Below are 21,239 nucleotides of genomic sequence, written 5' to 3'. Positions count from 1 at the left end.
ATTTTTTTCCCTCTCTCTCCTTTCTCTATTTTAACCACTGGCAGAGACAGACAGAGAGGACGCCAGAGAAAGACAGACTGAAAGGGAAAGAAAGGGGCGAGATGGCGAGCCAGACGGAGTTCGCAGAACCACACTTTTCTCTCTGGTGACTTCAGGGAATTCTCAACGCTGGCGCCAAGCTCTCTTAACCATGTGCGTCAAAAATGCGAGGCTGGAGAAGCCTGTCGCCTCAAAAGGTCCTCCCCTATCTCAGCGTGGTTGGCCCACAAGAGCACTTCATTTTCACCCTTCCCTTGCTGCCACGTTGGGGTTTCGAGGTTGCTGGGGGTTGCGGGGGTGCACAAGGCAAAATGCGAGAGAGGCCTGCGCTGGCCTACAGAGACACACACATCCAAAGCCCTGGGTCTCTTAAACCCCTAAGCCCCCAGATCAGCCCTTTCTTCGTTCCCTTTCCATCGAAGAAGCTTTCATCTCAGGAAAGATAAAAGAACATTGTTTTCAAGATTTCCCTCCATCTAAGCAAGGATGGTCCAAGTCATTGGCCCTCAGAATCAAGAACTGTGGGCTTAGGCGAATCCTCTGACCCCGACCGGGCGCTGCGGTAACAGAGTTAGCAATTCGGCGATTGGTAAGATCCGGTCGTTTCCCTCCCGTCCGCCTAAGAGGAGGCCCCCACCCTACCCGTACTAAAAACAGTCATCTCGCCTCTGAGGTGGGGGTTTCACGGTTTGTTTTACAAATTCACCCTCCCTCCCCGACTTCTGGCCAGATAAGTCCCCGGGGTGGAGAAAGAACTGAGGCACCGAGAGATAAGTGCGATGCCTAGAGAAGATACCAGGCTGGCGCGCCTCCCCCAACCCACTCGCCCACCCCTTACCCTCTGCTGTGCACCCAGCCGGGCCTCGAGGTGAGAGCAGCGGCTTGGAGGGGACAGGCTCAGAACCCAGTCTCTCGCTGTGCTCGCTTTGTCCAGATCCTCCATTCTCTTCTCTACACCCACACCCACATCCAGGTGGAACATGGGGGCCCGCATGCAAATGAAAGACGAGATCCAAAAGGGCTGGTAAATGCATTTCATAAAAATCCCAAGTCCATCTTCCCCAGGAGCTCAGGCAGGGCCAGCCGCGCAGGCTGTGTACTTGTTTGTGTGTACGTGTTTTTCGGTGTGTGTTTCAGTCCCAGTGTGTTGGCGCGTGTTCGAGTACAGATGCACCGGGGGTGTTTGGGTCTCCGCACATGGCTGCGGGTGGGGCACAGTGGAGAGGAAGCCCACACATCCGTGTGCTCCCCCAGCCCAGATGCAGGGGAGACCAGCACCGAGACACCCGAGCTCGGGAGCCCTTTAGCGGCGGCCGGGCGGAGCTTGGCTCCACGTGGGACTGGAGAGCACGCAAGCCTGGAGTCTCGGCGCTCGCCTCTCTGCTGCCGCCGGCTTTTGTAGAACCGAGTGGCCGGATGGCAGCTAGCCGAGAGGCTCGGCCACCCGCCCGGCTCGCCCGGGGCCGGGAGAAGGAAAGCTGGAGAGAGAACCGGCCGCGGCGGTCGGAGAGGCGAGCGGAGTGCAAGAAGGCGAGCGCCCCTGCCCGGCGCCCGGGCGCGCTCTCCGCCTTCCCCGCCCGGCTCGCCTGCTCGCTGGCTCCCTCCCTCTCTCCCTCCCCCTTCCTCCTTGGCCCTGCCTCCTCCCTCGATCCCCGGCTGGATGACTGAGGCATTTCAGACGTGGGCTGAACCAGAGCGAGCGAGCTCAGGGGCTGCAGCGATCTCTCGATAAGCCACCTAGAGGCGACTCTGTGCGCGCGCTCCCCAGTGGCTCCCGCCCTCCCTCTGATCATGTTGACATATTCACAGGACAGGCAGTAGTACCGATGCGGCGCTGCGACGTTACAGTTTCCGACACCTTCTTTTTATAACTCAGCTCTATCCCCCAGCACTCGACCTGTGAAAACCACGCCTATGAAGCAACACAATTGGTCCGAAAGCGTCAAAGAGCCAATCAAGAGGCCTCCGGCTCCCCGCAGCCCACAGCGCAGCCCGACCTTCTAGAGCCGCCGAGCAGACGCCCGGTGAATTCTAGAGGCGGCGGAGGGTGGCGAGGAGCTCTCGCTTTCTCTCGCTCCCTCCCTCTCCAACTCCGTCTCTCTCTTTCTCTCTCTCTCTGCCCCCCCCCCTTTCCCTCCGTTCCATTTTTTCCCCCTCTAAATCCTCCCTGCCCTGCGCGCCTGGACACAGATTTAGGAAGCGAATTCGCTCACGTTTTAGGACAAGGAAGAGAGAGAGGCACGGAGAAGAGCCCAGCAAGATTTGGATTGAAACCGAGACACCCTCCGGAGGCTCGGAGCAGAGGAAGGAGGAGGAGGGCGAACGGAAGCCAGTTTGCAGTTCAAGTTTTGATAGCGCTGGTAGAAGGGGGTTTAAATCAGATTTTTTTTTTTTTTAAAAGGAGAGAGACTTTTTCCGCTCTCTCGCTCCCTGTTAAAGCCGGGTCTAGCACAGCTGCAGACGCCACCAGCGAGAAAGAGGGAGAGGAAGAGAGAGAGGGGGCGGGGGAAGAAGAAAAAGGTAAAAAGTCTTCTAGGAGAACCTTTCACATTTGCAACAAAGGACCTAGGGGCTGGAGAGAGATTCCTGGGACGCAGGGCTGGAGTGTCTATTTCGAGCTCAGCGGCAGGGCTCAGGCGCGAGTCGAGACCCTGCTCGCTCCTCTCGCTTCTGAAACCGACTTTCAGGAGCGGCTTTTTAAAAACGCAAGGCACAAGGACGGTCACCCGCGCGACTATGTTTGCTGATTTTTCGCCTTGCCCTCTTTAAAAGCGGCCTCCCATTCCCCAAAAGACACTTTCCCTCCTCCCTTTGAAGTGCATTAGTTGTGATTTCTGCCTCCTTTTCTTTTTTCTTTCTTTTCTGTTTTGCTTTTCCCCCCTTTGAACTATGTGCTGCTGTTAAACAACAACAAAAAAACAACAAAACACAGCAGCTGCGGACTTGTCCCCGGCTGGAGCCCAGCGCCCCGCCTGGAGTGGATGAGCCTCTCCATGAGAGATCCGGTCATTCCTGGGACAACCATGGCCTACCATCCGTTCCTACCTCACCGGGCGCCGGACTTCGCCATGAGCGCGGTGCTGGGTCACCAGCCGCCGTTCTTCCCCGCGCTGACGCTGCCTCCCAACGGCGCGGCGGCGCTCTCGCTGCCGGGCGCCCTGGCCAAGCCGATCATGGATCAGTTGGTGGGGGCGGCCGAGACCGGCATCCCGTTCTCCTCCCTGGGGCCCCAGGCGCATCTGAGGCCTTTGAAGACCATGGAGCCCGAAGAAGAGGTGGAGGACGACCCCAAGGTGCACCTGGAGGCTAAAGAACTTTGGGATCAGTTTCACAAGCGGGGCACCGAGATGGTCATTACCAAGTCGGGAAGGTAAGCAGTGGGGGTCTCCTCCCCTAAGCTGTTGGAGAGTTTTTTCCTCGCTTTATTTCTCTGCTCCCAGAACAGTCGGTTGGTCGGTTATTACGGCTTGGACGAAAAGTTAGTTCCCCTAGAAATGTATGCACAGACTTCCAGGCCCTGCCCCAGTGGCAGGAAATTTCAGCTTATCTGGGCATCTGCATAGGTCTTACATTTGGTCTGCATCCTGGGTTCCCTCCCGAACAGACAGAATTTTTCAGTGGAGTGTAGACATCCCTGCAGGGAGCAGAAAAGAAAAAAAAAAGGCACTCTACTGCAAGAAACTCACTCTTCAAACCCTCCTGGAACATCCTTATTTCTTTGTTGATGTTGTGTTGTCTGTTTTATTTTGTTCTCAGAGAGAAAAACTTAAAGCCCTTTCCTTTTGTGGGGGTAGCAGGAGGCCTGACACCATTCCCCGGCCCTTTCTGCCCTCCAGTCTAGCCTCTGGGTCTAAAGGGGCCTGCTGCTGCCCTGGTCAGAGAGAAATCGAAGGGCATTTTGGTTTGTTTGCCCACACTACTTCACATGTCTGTAACCCAAGGGCGAGTTCAGCAGGCAATTTTGCATAATTTAAGATTATGTTTGCAGACTAAAGGAGCCAGTGAGGAGACACACACTGCTTTTTTAATGTGTGAATATTATCAACCATATTTTACATAATGTTTAAAGGTCCTTGCCTGACCAAAACCTGCCTGGAAGAGAAGATCCTGTAACAGTCATTTAAAATCACTGATTTTTTTTTTTTAATAGCATTGAAGCCTGTAAAGGCATAAAGTTGATACAAAAATAAAATCCCCTTCATGATATCTTAAGCACTCTGTCTCCTTCCAAGCTAAATGAGGCCAAAATTTGGCATAAAATCCTCCTCAAACTCACAAGACATTTAGTCAGTTTTCCAGCAAAGTGCTTCCTTGCTTTCTTTTAAGTCAAGACTACAGAATGCCAACCCTTCTGTGAAATTAACAGCAATGTGGTGGCACAGTCTTGCAGTTTTGGACTGGCCTAAGAAGTGGGGGAATGTGTTAGCAGCTCCATGGGCAGATCGGTTATCAGGCCCGGGAGTGCACCGAAGTCTGCAAAATTCGTTCTGGGAACTCACTGAAGTCCAGTTTCACTTCGCCCACAGCGGGATTGCTATTCTGCAGCAGGGAGGGGTGCAACTTGACGTTCATTTCCTTGATAAGTTTAACATTTTCTCATCAATGGGTGGTGGAAAATTCTAGTCTTAACTGACCGCGCTTTACAAAAATCTTACCCCAACCTGTTTAGAACTAGATACCCACAGAAAAAGACATGGGCAAGAATTTGCTATCAGGAGGGCAATCTGTAAAGTGAAGCAAGGAAAAAAAAATTTGAAGAAATTGTTAGACAATGTAGAGAAATGCAGTGCCACAATGCATTTGTTTTGAACCTTGGGACGTCTAAATATGGTGAAACTGAGACTATTTAATACATTAATTGTGGAAGAAAACGATTTTGCAGCCAGTTGCCTCACTCTGAAACATATAAGCTTTTCAGTCACAACAGAAAGTCTTAGACTTGGTTTCAATATTATATGATACATAGGAAATCAAACCCAAGATTATGGGTGGTTTATCTTTCTTTTTCTTTTCTATTCTTTCCTTTTATAGGCGAATGTTTCCTCCATTTAAAGTGAGATGTTCTGGGCTGGATAAAAAAGCCAAATACATTTTATTGATGGACATTATAGCTGCTGATGACTGTCGTTATAAATTTCACAATTCTCGGTGGATGGTGGCTGGTAAGGCCGACCCTGAAATGCCAAAGAGGATGTACATTCACCCAGACAGCCCCGCTACTGGGGAACAGTGGATGTCCAAAGTCGTCACTTTCCACAAACTGAAACTCACCAACAACATTTCAGACAAACATGGATTTGTAAGTTTCATTGCTCTCTTCAGTAAAATTTTCCTCCTTCTTCACTCAGTCAAAGGCAGTGCTTCCCCATTTCATGAGTTTCAGCCCAGACTTCTCCTTTGCTTCTCCCTAAGCATAGAAAACTTGTCCTTGTCCAGAAAAAGGATTCGGGGTGTTTCTCTCCAGATAATGAAGGCCTGGCGTTCTAAAAGAAATGGGGCAAGAAAACTTACCGGCTTGTGTTCTATAGCAATTCCAGCTCTTTGGTAGATTCCTGACCTGAGAGTGAAGTTAAAAACCATTTTTCAAGAGCTAAAATCAATTTCAAGGCTATGTATTCATAAAGGATTTGTTTTGTTTTAAAATATCATACTTCTGTTTTGAAACCAGCCATATTATTTTCTCAGGAGAGTTTACGTTTCGGAGCCTTGACTCTGTTGGTTAAATGGTGTGAATACATTTATAAAAACTCGTTCTTTTACTAAAAAAAAGAATTGGGCTTAGGTGGGAGTCCGGCTTACCCTAAATGAGGCTTAGATCTTCAGAAAAAAAATGGTTTATGTGTTGGGAGTGTATATATGGATTCAGTGAGAGTGCTTAGAAACTTAGAAAACTTGCATTGCTTGTAGATATCAGGCAAAGGACCTTTTGCGCCTTTTCCTACCCCTCCCCAACATTTCAATAAAATAAACAGCGTGATAAGCAAGGAGTAAGCAGAAAGATTAGGCCCAGGAAGACGCGAATGGCGCGGAAATATCTTCAGCGGGCAGGAATTGCATTTGAAGCCCTTGATTTGATTAAGGCATAAATATTCCTCTCTAGAGTTCAGCCTTTCAGGCCTTTAAGTGGATTGGGCTCGTCAATTAGTGGGCGCTTAAAGTACTGAATCATTTTGTAAATTAAAATGCATGTTTTTCTCTATCTTTTAAGACTTTGGCCTTCCCAAGTGATCACGCTACGTGGCAGGGGAATTATAGTTTTGGTACTCAGGTAGGCTAGGGTTCAAGGTACGAATGATCCTTAGATGGTGAGGGTGGGGGGGCCCTTTGGCAACTGAGGAGCAATTTGGATTCTCCAGAAGATAACATCTGTGGAGCGAAACGTACCCAGGGGGTACTCCAAGGAGGTGGGCTCGGTACAAGCGTGGTACCCTGCGGTGGGGAAGATTTCAGCCTGGCAGGGGTCCTAAGATCCCGTTTGTTCTGCTAAATCCTTGTTTTATGTATGTCTCCTCTTCCCTGACCCTGCAGACTATATTGAACTCCATGCACAAATACCAGCCCCGGTTCCACATTGTAAGAGCCAATGACATCTTGAAACTCCCTTATAGTACATTTCGGACATACTTGTTCCCCGAAACTGAATTCATCGCTGTGACTGCATACCAGAATGATAAGGTAAACTCAAGGGGCTTTCCTTTTTAATGGTGATATTTTGCCTTCCCCTTAAAAGCTGCTTTAAGTCAGGATGAGAAAGTTACAAGAGAATGGAGATGAGAGTCTTGAGTTGTCTTTTGTGATTTGTGGAGCATTTGGGGGGAAAGGACAATGACACCTCGAGGAGACAGAAAAACACCTTGACTACGTAGGAACAATGCTGAGCAAAAAAATGCCATACTAATTTTGCCACAGAGAAACTCCTAAAACTGCTGTCATTGATGCTACCCACTCCTCCACCCCTTAGGCATTGTCCTGTCTGTTTTAGGGTTCATCTTCTTCCCCTTGGGGAAGAAGGATCAAGAAGTCACATTCAAAAGGAACCAGCTAAAAATTAAGGCAAAAGCCATTTGGGATCCTGGGAGGAGAATCCTAGTAGAGACCAGCTTTTCTCCCCTAGCCAGAAATCCTGAGTAGCTGGTCTGGTTTTTATTACCTTTTATGCTGCTGTGTTTTTTATGATGTGTGTGTGTGTGTGTGTGTGTGTGTGTGCGTGCATGTGTGTGCATGCATGCGTGTGGTTGGAAAAACCTACCCTGATCACAGGGTCATACTAATCGAGTTGTCTGAGGCTTTTGAGTTGAGGTGGCCAAAGTCACCACTTCATTTGAATTCCCCCCCTCCCCCAGGCCTGAATCTGGAGGTTAGAAGGATCCCCAAAAGGGAAAGCGCCTGATATCTAAAGCTATGGTGGCCTGAAGGTCATGGGTACAGAAAAAGTGGCCCTTACTGCTCATTCACCAGTTCCCACATTGGCTGTTAGCAGTTATGGGGGTGGGAGGAGGGACTGAAGACCCCTGCTCTGCAATCCTGGACTTCAAAGAGAGTCCATTTTACCTGACAACACACTTCATTTTGAACTCACTGTCATTGTCACTGTCCTTGGGTCCTCTGTGGACTTCATGACGGGGATGTTCCAACTAAATTTCTTTAGTGTAAATACCAAAACATGATCTTCTCTCCCAGTGAAACCTGAAGTCTTGGATAGAGCAATTTATTCCAAGAACATGAATCCAACCAAGGGTCCCCCTTTCCACCTCTGAGTAACTCTGTGTATATAACTTCTTCTCCCCACCAAGGGGAAGGGATTTGAAAGATTACACACTATAGCATTTTTCTCAAAGTGCAAAATGCATGTGCCCTCTAGACCCAGAATCCTGTGAAATGAAGTTGTTAATGTAATAATAAAATGTAGCATTTTTGATCAGACAAAAAGGCCATGAGCCTTCTCCACCTAATGGCCATGGCAGAGCATATAAATGAAAACAAATGTTTCCAGTGGTCATTCAGTACTGTAACTGTCAATATTGTAATTTCCTCAAACCACCCCCCAAGCAAAGAAAAAAAAATAAACTCACTCTGGCACTCACTCCCGCACAAGGGTAGTGAAACCCCATAAATCATTTATTGGATTCATGGAAAAGGAGTGTGTGTGTGTGTGTGTGTGTGTGTGAAGGGATTATGCTATAATTTATGATTAATTGCACTGTATAAAAATCAAAATGAAAGCATAATTTTAAGATCTACAGGTTTTCCCTCTTGATGACTTTGACAACACTTCCATGTCTAAACCCAAACTGTTGGCTGCCCAAAGAAAAGAATTTCTTTGAGTAATTTCATCACCAAATCCCTGGTTTGGCCTCATATAGGAGATACAAGCCCTGCCACAGTTTCCTTATTATCTCCTTTCCCTGGCATATCTATATGACTTCTGTTGGCAGTCACATCTCTAGACTTGTTGAGTTGGGAAAAACACCCTCAAAACATTCTAGAAAATGAGAACAATGTCTCTGTCTTGCTTGTGTCTCTTCCAATAGATAACTCAGTTAAAAATAGACAACAACCCTTTTGCAAAAGGTTTCCGGGACACTGGAAATGGCCGAAGAGAAAAAAGGTGAGTTGAAACAATCATTTATTAGATAGTTTAGAAAAATCCCTTTTTTTAGGATCCAACTCTGAAGTGTTAGAAGTGAGATGCAGGCACTTATCCTGAGAAGAGAGGGTGGAAATCATTCACTTTCCACACCGCTACATGCTTGCCGCTATCCGTATACCCAGGACAAGTACTTTTCCTACCTCCTTACCTTTAAGGAAATTAACTAGGCTACACCATACTTATCTCTGGAAGAGAAGCATCAGGGATAATAGATTATACAGGGATGCCTATTAATTCCTAATTAATTTAATCTCATCCTAGGCAGGTCCCACAAGGAACCATGCCATTGACAAAATGCTTGGGAATTTTTGCAGTCCTGTCTTCCAAATACCATCAGACAGAGCTGGGGCCTTTGGAAAGATGTATGGCTCTCTCCCTCCTTCGTGGGGACATGTATCATTTTGCATTAAGTAGACAGTTGGAGAGTATATGAAAGAGGGTCTCCCCTCCCCCACCCCTTTTCGAAGAATTTCTAAAATCCAGAAAATCATCCCCCAATTTTTAACCTATCCCCTTGGGGCGGGCATTAAAAAATAATTGCTAACAGCTAAATATATTTTTTTTCCAATTAATTTGTTAGTAAAACTATTACAGTAAAGTGCAGCATGAAATAACCACTTCCTCCCAATCTTAGCAACCATCCAAAATTTGGGTATGCTGGGGACAGACAGCATTGTGTTTGCAGGATTGGACACCCAGTTCTCCTATATAAGGCTGGCAGTCCAGCCGTCTCTGACTAGATCCAGCCTCTCCTCCTGCTTTTAAGTAAAATTTCACAGCCCAAGCAAATGCCTTTTCCTAATGAAACCCCATCTTGAATAAATGCAACTGAAGCCTCCTTCCTTTCTCCCTAACCCTGTGCCACACTCTTTAGCCCAGTTAGAGGATCAAGAACAATGCTTGGGTCTATGTGGCTGCTCTGGGGCAAGCAGATTTCAGTGAATTAGCGTTGTCCCTGGGCAGCAGGCAGGGTGTGAGGTATGTGTGTGCTGCTTTGGAAAGGGTAAGGGAAACAAAGAGGGGAAATGTATGTTACATTCTGTAACCTGGGTGTGGGCTTCTGCCACAGAAAACAGCTCACCCTGCAGTCCATGAGGGTGTTTGATGAAAGACACAAAAAGGAGAACGGGACCTCCGATGAGTCCTCCAGTGAACAAGCAGCTTTCAACTGCTTCGCCCAGGCTTCTTCTCCAGCCGTCTCCACTGTAGGGACATCGAACCTCAAAGGTAAACCATGTCACCTTTGTGATCACTGGACTCCAGTTCCCCGTGGCCTGGAAGAGTCGAAGGGGGATGAGGCACCAACCAGGGCACTTGCCCTTTAAAAGCTAGAACCCTTCTAAACATCCTTAAACAGAAGCCAGAGTTCAAAAAGGGCTATCAGGTGTGCCTCCCCTTCCCCCCTAAGGCAGTAGGAGAGCACAGAGGCCTTTCCCCCAGATCCTTATTTGGCTGGTGGGGAGGGGAGGTGGGTGTCTGTTTGCATACTACCTCTTGGCAAGCAGCTTTGAAAACCTGCTTGAAGCACTTCTCTCTTTTCTCTCTGTCTCTGTTTCTTTCTCCTCCCATTCTCTCCAACCAAGAGAGGCTCCAACTGCTGACTTTTCACTGTCTTTGAACTCTAGGTTACAATGTGTTGGACTGGGTAGGGGGGAAGCAAGGGATTCTCTGCCACCTGGAACCGAGAAGGTGGCCTAGAAAACATCCAGCTATAAAGCAACAACTGACCTGGGAGAGGAGGTGGAGCAATGGGGATCTGCGGTGGGGGTAGAGCTGGGGGAGGGGGGTGAGGAGTGGACTAGATGGCTCAAATCCCCCCTCAGTTACCTGTGTTTAAAGAGCAAGCACTATTTATTTGGAAAGACACACACACACACACACACACACACACACACACACTCTCAACGGGAAGAAACCTGTTTTTTAGTGAAATAAAATGCAAGTTCTTTATGTCTTCAATCCATTTAAGCTTTAAACATAAAATAGGATCCCTTTTTCTTTTCTTCTGGTGGAACACCCACAGAGGGTGTGGTAAAAGCAAAAAAAGAATCTATGATTCTCCCCGGGCGGTGAGCTGTCTGTCCGACACTCATCTCTCTCTGCAGGGACTGGGGCAAATACAAAAGGTTCAACTGAGTACTGGTGTTGAAGGACAGGTGTCCGTTCTGCCATTATCAATTCAGATGTCAGGGTTCTTGCCAAACAAATCCTTCCAGAGTAATTCACAAATTTGTGGAAGGTGCTGCTCTCTGTCATTCACTGATTTTTTGATAGTAATTAGAATATGTTCCAGCTGTGAGTTTTAATGTTACTTTTTACTTTTAAAAAGTTAATTTGCAATCGAATGGGGAAATGCATGTGAAATCTGCCACTGTAGGAACTCAAGAAGTAAAACTCATTAAAATAAGAAGAGCTACTGATTTGGGGGTTGTCCATCTAAGGGAAAGTTTAAACTCTGGGTAAATACTTTAAATTCATAATCGCTTATTGAATTTTCCAGCCATGTTGTTGGGCACGATTATCCCCATTTTGCAGATGAGAACACTGAGGTGCAGAGAGGCTAAGAGGCTTTCCCCGGGATTACACAGCCACTAAGCCACGAGCTGGGATTCCAACTTGGGAACTAGAGTTCCATTGGCTCAGACTGGAGCTAACGCCCTTCTGCCTTGGTTTTTTCCTTCTCCTATGGTAGATTTATGTCCCAGCGAGGGTGAGAGCGACGCCGAGGCCGAGAGCAAAGAGGAGCACGGCCCCGAGGCCTGCGACGCGGCCAAGATCACCACCACCACGTCGGAGGAGCCCTGCCGTGACAAGGGCAGCCCCGCGGTCAAGGCTCACCTTTTCGCTGCTGAGCGGCCCCGGGACAGCGGGCGACTGGACAAAGCGTCGCCCGACTCGCGCCATAGCCCCGCCACCATCTCGTCCAGCACTCGCGGCCTGGGCGCGGAGGAGCGGAGGAGCCCCGTTCGCGAGGGCGCAGCACCGGCCAAGGTGGAGGAGGCGCGCGCGCTCCCGGGCAAGGAGGCCTTCGCACCGCTCACGGTGCAGACGGACGCGGCCGCCGCGCACCTGGCCCAGGGCCCCCTGCCTGGCCTCGGCTTCGCCCCAGGCCTGGCGGGCCAACAGTTCTTCAACGGGCACCCGCTCTTCCTGCACCCCAGCCAGTTTGCCATGGGGGGCGCCTTCTCCAGCATGGCGGCCGCCGGCATGGGGCCCCTCTTGGCCACCGTTTCTGGGGCCTCCACCGGCGTCTCAGGCCTGGATTCCACGGCCATGGCCTCTGCCGCCGCGGCGCAGGGACTGTCCGGGGCGTCCGCGGCCACCCTGCCCTTCCACCTCCAGCAGCACGTCCTGGCCTCTCAGGTATGGATCCTTCTTCCTGCCTCCTCCAGTCTTTCCACCTTTCGTCCAGTTTCCCTGTCCTTTGCCAGCAGACCCTCACCCGATCCCTTTGGCCTAGTAGCTGTAATAATTTTTACTGAGCCATTACCAGGTTCAAGGCTTAGCTCATGGAGTTATTATGACTTCATTCTCCCCATTCACCCCAAAAAACTTTAAAATTTTTCCTAAGTTAAAGGCTGTTTCCAGCAGAGTAGATAGTAATAAAGATAACAGCTAGACACAGCACTTACTTTCAGGCATTCTTCTAAGTGCTTGCTCTGTATTGACATATTTGACCTAACCCTTCAGGGGTACTATTATCACCTCCACTTTACAGATGAAGGCAAAGATGCCCAGAGATGTTGAGTCACTTGTCCAAGGTCACACAGCGGGTACATGGGGGAGCTGAGACTCAACCCCAGGCTGTCTGACTCCAGGGCCTCTTTGAGGGTTTCTGATTTTAGCTTCAGAGCTGACATGTCTCTTAAGTGTCTCATAGCCAACCCTCCCCCAGGAATGGGACTCTAGGCCTGGGGAGGGGAAGTGACTACTTCCTGAGTAGGAGTTCAGTCTTGATTCCTCCAGCCTTTCCTCCCAGTTCGACGCTCTTCTCCCCATCCCCAACCCCAAGCAGACCAGCCTGTTCCTCAAAGGGTTAATGGTTTGTGCACACGTGGGAAATGTCAGAGGACAGGGATAAGCAGGGACTGGGGCAGGCCTGGAGGCCTGTGTGTGGCTCAGACAGCTGTGCTGGGGGGAAGTCTCAGGCGGCTGGAAACACCCTGAAGTCGATGAAAAGATTCTATGAGGTTTTGCATGCTGTTGCCTTTTGTTTTGTCTGAGCACATTCGTCTCCCTTCCCTGCGCCAAGAAGCCAGATTGGCCTCCCCCTCCAGGGAGGAGGGAGCTGAGGAAAGGCTTGGCTTCTGGCATTTCTCAATTTCTCCCATCTCCTCTGCTGGTTTCTTCTGGAGACCCTGTCCTAGGTGGGCAGGTGGTTGGTACACCAGGGACTGCCTGAACAGACAAAACCTTAAGGGCACCACAAGGCATGATGCAGAGAACTGGCCCAGGCCAGGGTGCCTGCATCTTAAATGCTGCTTCTGCCAATTCCCAGCTTAGTGCACTCCTGAACTCCTGGGGCCTACCTCGGCTTCTCACCTGGAACACCATTGAATCATGCTGGACAATCTCTTTGTCTCTGTTTATAACAATTGCCCTTTTATTTCCCTCCCCCAGCCCCAGTTTCCTTTTGCTTAAGATCTTCACTGTTTGTGTTTTTTTTTTTTTTTTTTTGGAGAAACTTCTAGGATTGGGGTGGGAGGATGGGGGTTGGGGAAAAAGAAAGACTTAAAAAATTATTCCTAATAATTAATGTCCTCTGGCTTCCCCTTGGTTACCTTTGTGGGGTAAACTGAATCTGTATCCCCATTTAACAGGTGCAAGGAGGTTTCCTGGGGGCTGCACTGTGTGCAGCATATTGCAGCTTTCACTCATTTAATATCTACAAAGTCCTCAATAAGTATATGAATTACTTATGATTTCCCTGTTTTTTCTTCCTATAAGGAAGCTGAGGCACAAGTTAATCAAAGTCTCTTGGCCTAGGGTGACACAGCTAAGATTTGTACCTAGAGATTTCTGAGTGTTGACTTCTCTCCTGCCCCCACTCATCTCCCTCCCCCAAAAAACACAACAACAACAACAACAACAACAAAACATATCAGGGATTCATGGCTTGCCCAATGTTGGAGGGGGAGAAGAGAGGAGATGGATGAGATAGGCTCCTCCCACCCGGCTGACTCGCTGTGTGTCTCTTTTCTCACCCCAGGGCCTGGCCATGTCCCCTTTCGGAAGCCTGTTCCCTTACCCCTACACATACATGGCCGCAGCGGCGGCCGCCTCCTCTGCGGCAGCCTCCAGCTCGGTGCACCGCCACCCCTTCCTCAATCTGAACACCATGCGCCCGCGGCTGCGCTACAGCCCCTACTCCATCCCGGTGCCGGTCCCGGACGGCAGCAGCCTGCTCACCACCGCCCTGCCCTCCATGGCGGCGGCAGCGGGGCCCCTGGACGGCAAAGTCGCCGCCCTGGCGGCCAGCCCGGCCTCGGTGGCGGTGGACTCGGGCTCTGAACTCAACAGCCGCTCCTCCACGCTCTCCTCCAGCTCCGTGTCCTTGTCGCCCAAACTCTGCGCGGAGAAAGAGGCGGCCACCAGCGAACTGCAGAGCATCCAGCGGTTGGTCAGCGGCTTGGAAGCCAAGCCGGACAGGTCCCGCAGCGCGTCCCCGTAGACCCGTCCCAGGCACGTCTCTTCATTCCAGTCCAGTCCAGGCTGCCGTGCACTTTGTCGGATGTAAAATAAACCACGGGCCCGCCATGGCGTTAGCCCTTCCTTTTGCAGTTGCGTCTGGGAAGGGGCCCCGGACTCCCTCGAGAGAATGTGCTAGAGACAGCCCCTGTCTTCTTGGCGTGGTTTATATGCCCGGGATCTGGATCAGATTCTGGGGGCTCAGAAACGTCGGTTGCATTGAGCTATTGGGGGTGGGAGTTCCAACATTTATGTCCAGAGCAACTTCCAGCAAGGCTGGTCTGGGTCTCTGCCCACCAGGTGGGGAGGTGTTCAAAGACATCACCCTCAGTGCGGATTTATATATATTTTTTTCCTTCACTGTGTCAAGTGGAAACAAAAACAAAATCTTTCAAAAAAAAATCGGGACAAGTGAATACATTAACATGATTCTGTTTGTGCAGATTAAAAACTTTATAGGGACTTGCATTATCGGTTCTCAATAAATTACTGAGCAGCTTTGTTTGGGGAGGGAAGTCCCTACCGTCCTTGTTTAGTCTATATTAAGAAAATCTGTGTCTTTTTAATATTCTTGTGATGTTTTCAGAGCCGCTGTAGGTCTCTTCTTGCATGTCCACAGTAATGTATTTGTGGTTTTTATTTTGAACGCTTGCTTTTAGAGAGAAAACAATATAGCCCCCTACCCTTTTCCCAATCCTTTGCCCTCAAATCAGTGACCCAAGGGAGGGGGGGATTTAAAGGGAAGGAGTGGGCAAAACACATAAAATGAATTTATTTTATCTAAGCTCTGTAGCAGGATTCATGTCGTTCTTTGACAGTTCTTTCTCTTTCCTGTATATGCAATAACGAGGTTTTAAAAAAATAATAAAGAAGCGAGACTATTAGACAAAGTATTTATGTAATTATTTGATAACTCTTGTAAATAGGTGGAATATGAATGCTTGGAAAATTAAACTTTAATTTATTGACATTGTACATAGCTCTGTGTAAATAGAATTGCAACTGTCAGGTTTTGTGTTCTTGTTTTCCTTTAGTTGGGTTTATTTCCAAGTCACAGAATTGCTGTTAACACTAGAAAACACACTTCCTGCACCAACACCAATACCCTTGCAAAAGAGTTGTCTGCAACATTTTTGTTTTCTTTTTTAATGTCCAAAAGTGGGGGAAAGTGCTATTTCCTATTTTCGCCACAATTGGGGACGGAGTGCCACTTTCCAGCTCCACTTCAAATTCCTTAAAATATAACTGAGATTGCTGTGGGGCGGGGGGCGGGGAGGAGGGCAGAGGCTGTGGTTTGACTTTTTAATTTTTCTTTTGTTATTTGTATTTGCTAGTCTCTGATTTCCTCAAAACGAAGTGGAATTTACTACTGTTGTCAATATCGATGGTGTTTTGAATTGGTGCCTATAGAGATATATTCACAGTTCAAAAGTCAGGTGTTGAGAGATGGTTTAAAGACAAATTCATGAAGGTATATTTTGTGTTATAGTTGTTGATGAATTTTTTGGTTTTCTGTATTTTTTCCCTCTCTTTAAAACATCACTGAAATTTCAATAAATTTTTATTGAAATGTCTTTGGGCCTTGTGTTAAATGCTTTTTCTTTGGGAACGTTTCCTGAAGGTGGACAGTCAGGGGAGGCTTTAGTCTCTTCTTGTTCTGAGTTTACCCCCTTCCCTTCGCCTTTAAATAATTAAGACCGCCCCCAGCGAACCAAAATGAGATGTCACTCAAGTTACAAAGCTAAAAACAAAAGTCCCTTACTTGAGCGAAGGGAGCCACTTCAATCTGAAATTACTTTTCCTTTAAATTAGGGGAGCAAAGCAGGGAGACGGAAAGGGGCCTGATGAGAATACAGAAAGAAGAGTAATTTCAGATACTTTTAAGTTTTAATGGAAAAAGACTGACGTGCTCCCTAAGTCAGGTTTTCCCACCCGAATCCGACCAAAAGTAAGCTCGGCAGTACGAATGTTTTTCGTTTTAAGCTCGCCCTCCCTTTTGACATCAATCTGGGGAATCCAAGTCAAAAATATCTTCTTGCACCAGTGTGTTTGGCTCGGGGAAGAGGCCAGCAGAATGCCCCAGCAGTCCGAGCGGGCTTGGCTAGGCAGCAACCCTCCAGGTTGTAGAAGTGGACAAGACGCAATGCCTTTCCACTCGGCAACCCCCCACACAGCCTGCAGTCCCTGGTGCCTCAAATTGAACCCGGCTGGCCCAAGGCGCCCCTACGAAGCCCCATCCATCCCGAGTTGTGCGTGCGAAGCGCGGCCAGCTCCGCGAAAACTTAGCTGTGTCACGCGAGGGAGGAGGGAAATTATCCCCGAATGGGGAAAGGTAATTCCAGGGTGCACATTTCACCCCCTCCAAGGCAAAAGTCACCCAGGAGGCTGACATCCTCCCCTAGTCTCCCCTTCAAACCCGTCTCCAGGCTGTTCGGGGAGTTGCCTTTTGAAGCTCAATTTATCTTTGAAACATTCAATAAAAAATGATGAGGCACTGTCAGTCTTTTGGTCTCCCGACCCCCAGCCTCGCCTCCCAGGTGTGTGTCTGTTGGGGGGCGGGGGCGGCACGGGAAGGTTCGAGGGTTAGTCCTTAGCCCTTTTCTTGCCCTGGGGGCCATGACGTGAAGACCCAGCTGGAGCCTGCCTGGCGGCTGCCTCCCTCCCCACCCCCCACCCGCCACCCCCTGGAGCCCGCCAGCCCGGCCCCACGTCCCTGTCACCTTCAGGCCTCTTGAATGACCGGAGAGGAGGACGCCCCCTCCCTTCCCTTATCCTGTACTTGGAAGAGATCGAGGTCGAGACCTTTTGGAGAGCGGGGCAAAGCCCCTTCCATCTCTGGCCAGGCACGTGGGGACCCCTACAGCCTCCTCTGCGATGTCTCCGGGGGTGGGAGGGAAGACAGACAACCAGAGTATGTTGGTGCGGAGTCGCGGGGGTGGGGAAGGGGCGGGGTGTGCTGCGGGGGTGGCAGGGCCTGAGCTGAGACGGGCCCTGGGGACCTTTGAGGCTGGGGCTCCCCCGAGGACTGGGAGATTTCCAGGGCGCGCGCCTTCCGCGCAGCGGCTACAGCCTAAAGGGGGCAGCTCTGGATCCAGCGACAATGCGCGGTGTCCGCGCCTCTGAGAAGGTGGTAGTTGGCTGGTTGCGCTCTCCCGAATTGGGGAAAAAAGAACTCAGCCTCAAAAAGGGAAGAAATGCTTTTTCTTTTCTCTTCTTTCTCAGTCCAAATTTGCTTACCCCTCCCCTCTCTCCCCCCGCCCCCGATTTGGGGACCCTGCTCAGACGTGTGTCCAGCCTCTCTTACTGGCGTTCCTCTTTTTTTTTTTTTTTTCAATCTCCGGTGTATCTCATTTGTATATTGTGATGTTAATGAGTAACTCCTGTAGCGCTGATGGGCGGGGGATGGAGGGGATGAACGGCTCGCAGTCTCTCTGGATTTCGCTGCCTATTACTCACCTGGCGCCGGTCGCAATCTCGCCGCAGGCTTTATGGTGGCTGCGGCCGCCCCAGAGGCCACTCAAGGCAGGCGCCTTCGCCTTTTTTCTGGGCTTCGAGTGCCACCTATCTGTCTCGTCTACGAATGCGTCCAGGCCGCCGCAGCTGGCTCGGCACCCCAGCGCCTCCCGGGTTCCGGAACTTGGGCGCTTCGCCTTTGCCCCTTCTCATCCCCACCACTCCCAGCCCCACTCCCCTCCTCCTCCGTCCCCAGCCCCATTCTCAGCCTCGGAAGAAGCCGCCTTCCCCTCTTTCCTGGATATCACTTTCACTCCTGTTTGTGCCTCAGATGAGAAAAACAGTCCTGCCCTCCTCTGGGTTTCCAAAGAATGTTCGAAAATTCAGTGCGGGAACCCTGGCTCGTAATTCTCTGGACATGTTCCTTGCTGCTTCTTGTAGAGACCTCTAGACCCTTGTTCTGGACCCCGCCTGGCAGGGGATAACCTGAATTCGCGATGTGTGGATAGAGAAAGGATACCTCCTTCCCCAACAAACACACCTCAAATTCTGCCCTGGGGATAACTTGCCTGTACCAGGATGCTCTCTTTTTTACTCTACAACTTTGGAAGTGTTTGTTTTTTAACCTGGCCGCGTCTACAAGGACAAAGGCCATGACTCGCGGGAGCAGCAGTCCCTACGAGGGTCAGCTACCGCAGCCTGCAGGGCCCAGCGCCTTCGTGATTTGTAGATTTAAGGTGACAAATGCGGGTGCCGGTCAGAGGCCTCCAACCCCTGCCTGTCGGGAAGGTCGGCTCCAGTCCTGGCTGCGCCCTGGCGTCTGAGACCCGCGGAGGGGAGGGGATGGGGTCGCCTTTTGCTGTGCTTTGAGCCGCGGGTGAAGGCGTCCGGGTTCCTGCTGACCTCCCGGCGCTAATTGCAGGGGCCGAAGGGCGCGCTCGGGCAGAGGCAGGGGTCACGACCTTGCGGCCCCCTCCTCCCGAGGTCCCTGCAACCTGAAGGAGCCGGGTGTGTGCAAGAGGGCGCGTGTGTGTGCGCGCTCGCGCGATTAGGGCCTCTCTCTAGATCTGCGCTGTTCTGGGACCCACCCTTTCTTTGTGGGGACAGTTCCTGAAGCGTAGGCCCTTAAAAAAATTTCCATCCAAGAAGGAAAACCCGGGTTCTGACCTTTCCCCTAAGCCAGCAGACAGACAGCCGCCTTCAGGCTGCTACGAGAGGCTTGCAACGCTTCACGACAGCGCACTTTCTGCCTCGCTGGTTTCCAATGTGACCTCACGGCAACCAGCCAAGAGAGTGGCTGTTGGGATGCAGCTGCGAGGCCGCCAGCGGCGACCTGGGTTCTTCTGTAGGTAGCCCAGTATAGACTCCTATCTATGGGTAGCTCTTGGGTGTCTGTGTTCTGGGGCCGAGAACTGCAGGTGTTAGAAGGATATGTGTATGTTTGCGTGTAGCTGTGCGTGCTCCATCTGTAGCTGTCTCTTCCAATTTGGGTTTAGAAGTTCATGCGCAAGACAGTTCCGGATGTAGATGCATTTGGTTGTTTTATAATCAAGATGCGTATAATCAAGAAGTATATGTTGCAGATGTCGGAGTTCAAAGTACACGAAACAAGAATAATATAAATACTTGGCATACAAGGGGCACGTGCACAAGCCAGGCACTCGGTGAAGCACCCCATAAAAGTGACCCCCGTTAGCCTTCACAGTTAACCCTGTAAAGTATATATGATCTTTATCTGTTTTACAAGAGGGGAAACTGAGGCATAGACCATAAAATCACTTACCCAAGATCCGCCGGGGAAATTATGGAGCCAAGATTCAAACCGAAGTGGGCTCCAGGATCCACTGTAATTCCCTTTCCTAATTCAGCTGGGGGTGTACGTACCTGTGGTGCATATGTCCCGGATTTACAGAAATCTGAGGGGATGTTCTGGATTTTGGAGTGTGTCGCGGGCTTTTTTTTTTTTTTATGCGAGAACGTTTAAATTTCTTTGTGCATCTGTCGTGCAATGTAAAAGGACAGCTTTTATTTCGGCGTCCCACTCCCCGGCCAACCCTCTTCTGTGTCCTGGGACGCCGGTCCCAGCTAAGACCGCGGTTTTGGGGCCTTTGTTCCCAGGTAGAGGAAGAGAGAGGCTGAATGGGGGACGCAATACTCTATTTAAAAATGCCTGCGGCGGGGCACTGAAGCTGATCGCGTTCTGGTCCCAATCTGAACCGCGAGGGAAGCTGCGGGGGAGAGGAAATTACAACAGCGCTGGCGTACGCCGGGGCCCGCAGGGCTACCATCACGCTGACGCCGGGGTTTCCCTCTCCCGCGGGGTCTGGAACCAAGACTCGGGCTTTGGGTGTCTGAGGCTTTCTCTACTGGCCTCAGATCCTCCCCCGCCTCCCTAGCATTTGCTGTGTTCTGTCTACCCAGGCGCGAAGGCCGAGCCCAGTCCGGGGACTGCAGGTGGAGACGCCGCAGGCAGAGAGATCTTCGCTCTTTCTGGATTCAACCGTGCCCAGCTTCCAGTAACCTATGACATTTTAGTTTTTTCCGCCCTCTCACTTCCAATGTTTTGGCCCCAGCTAGAAGCCCAGGAGTTCAGCTGGTGGAAAGAAGGATTCTACAGAGAAGCCGGCGAAGGGGTGCTGAGGGTGCAGCCCCGCGAAGGAAAAGCGCTGCCTAGTTACCCGGCGGTGCGGCCCAGGTTCCCGCAGCCTGGACAACTGCAGGCCCCACGGCCCTAGAAAGCCAGAGCTTGGGTCTGGCTGCACACTGGGTACGGGTGGAAATAACTGGCTTGAGTAGGGAATAGCGCCTGCCCCCAAAACGTAAGGCGCTTCTGTCCCGCGGCTGGGGTGAATTCTGATGGCCTTTGGGTCCCGGGTCTCCCCAAAGCAGTGAATGAGACTCAGGCGCAGCCTCTGGAATGGGGGGTCAAAAGAGAGGAGGGTTTTGTGGGGGTGGGACCCAACCAGTTGGAATCTGTCCGGGTACTGTCCGGCCGGTCCGGCTCTTCCCCTCACCACCCCCGACCCCCACCATCGCCCCCCACCATCGCCCCCCCACCCCCCCGCCCCAATTCCAGCGCTCCCAGTCAGCCTGTCTCTTTGAGCTTTTGAAATGTGATCCCCACGCCACTTCGGTTTCCCGCTAATGACCCGGGCTCTGGTTTCGGGTTGGGGAATCGCACCCGGAGGACAGACTCGCTTCCCCAGGCCCGCACAGCCAACTCTCGCCTAGATCCTCTTCGCGCCCGCGCGGCGGGCCCAGGAAGGTGCACCCCTTGCCTCCCAAATGTCCCCAAAGCGTCAAGAACACCGCAGGCACAGAACCGACAGTCGGGCGCGAACTTTTTTCCTAACACTTTTGCGCATTGTCCACCCCAGTCCCCACCGCGGGCATCTTTGACAAAACTTTT

General features: G+C 50.6%; 1 protein-coding gene across 2 annotated transcripts; it reads left to right on the top strand.

Annotated features, from left to right (window-relative positions):
* Positions 1-1,711: 1,711 nt before the first annotated feature.
* On the top strand, positions 1,712-15,951 carry TBX3 (T-box transcription factor 3). 2 transcript variants are annotated; one of them, XM_054444663.2, is made up of 8 exons: positions 1,712-3,409; positions 5,071-5,338; positions 6,248-6,307; positions 6,568-6,714; positions 8,571-8,647; positions 9,759-9,916; positions 11,382-12,052; positions 13,899-15,951. In XM_054444663.2, the coding sequence occupies exons 1-8, from the start codon at positions 3,021-3,023 to the stop codon at positions 14,358-14,360; spliced, it is 2,232 nt and encodes a 743-aa protein (XP_054300638.1). In that variant the 5' UTR covers positions 1,712-3,020; the 3' UTR covers positions 14,361-15,951. The 2 variants fall into 2 exon arrangements, with proteins under 2 accessions (XP_054300638.1, XP_054300639.1); XM_054444664.2 differs by lacking the exon at positions 6,248-6,307.
* The last annotated feature ends 5,288 nt before the right edge of the window (positions 15,952-21,239 follow it).

The sequence above is a fragment of the Pongo pygmaeus genome, chromosome 10 (genome assembly GCF_028885625.2).
Source record: "Pongo pygmaeus isolate AG05252 chromosome 10, NHGRI_mPonPyg2-v2.0_pri, whole genome shotgun sequence".
NCBI classification, from domain to species: Eukaryota; Metazoa; Chordata; class Mammalia; order Primates; family Hominidae; genus Pongo; species Pongo pygmaeus.
This window is presented reverse-complemented; position numbering and strand designations above follow the sequence as displayed.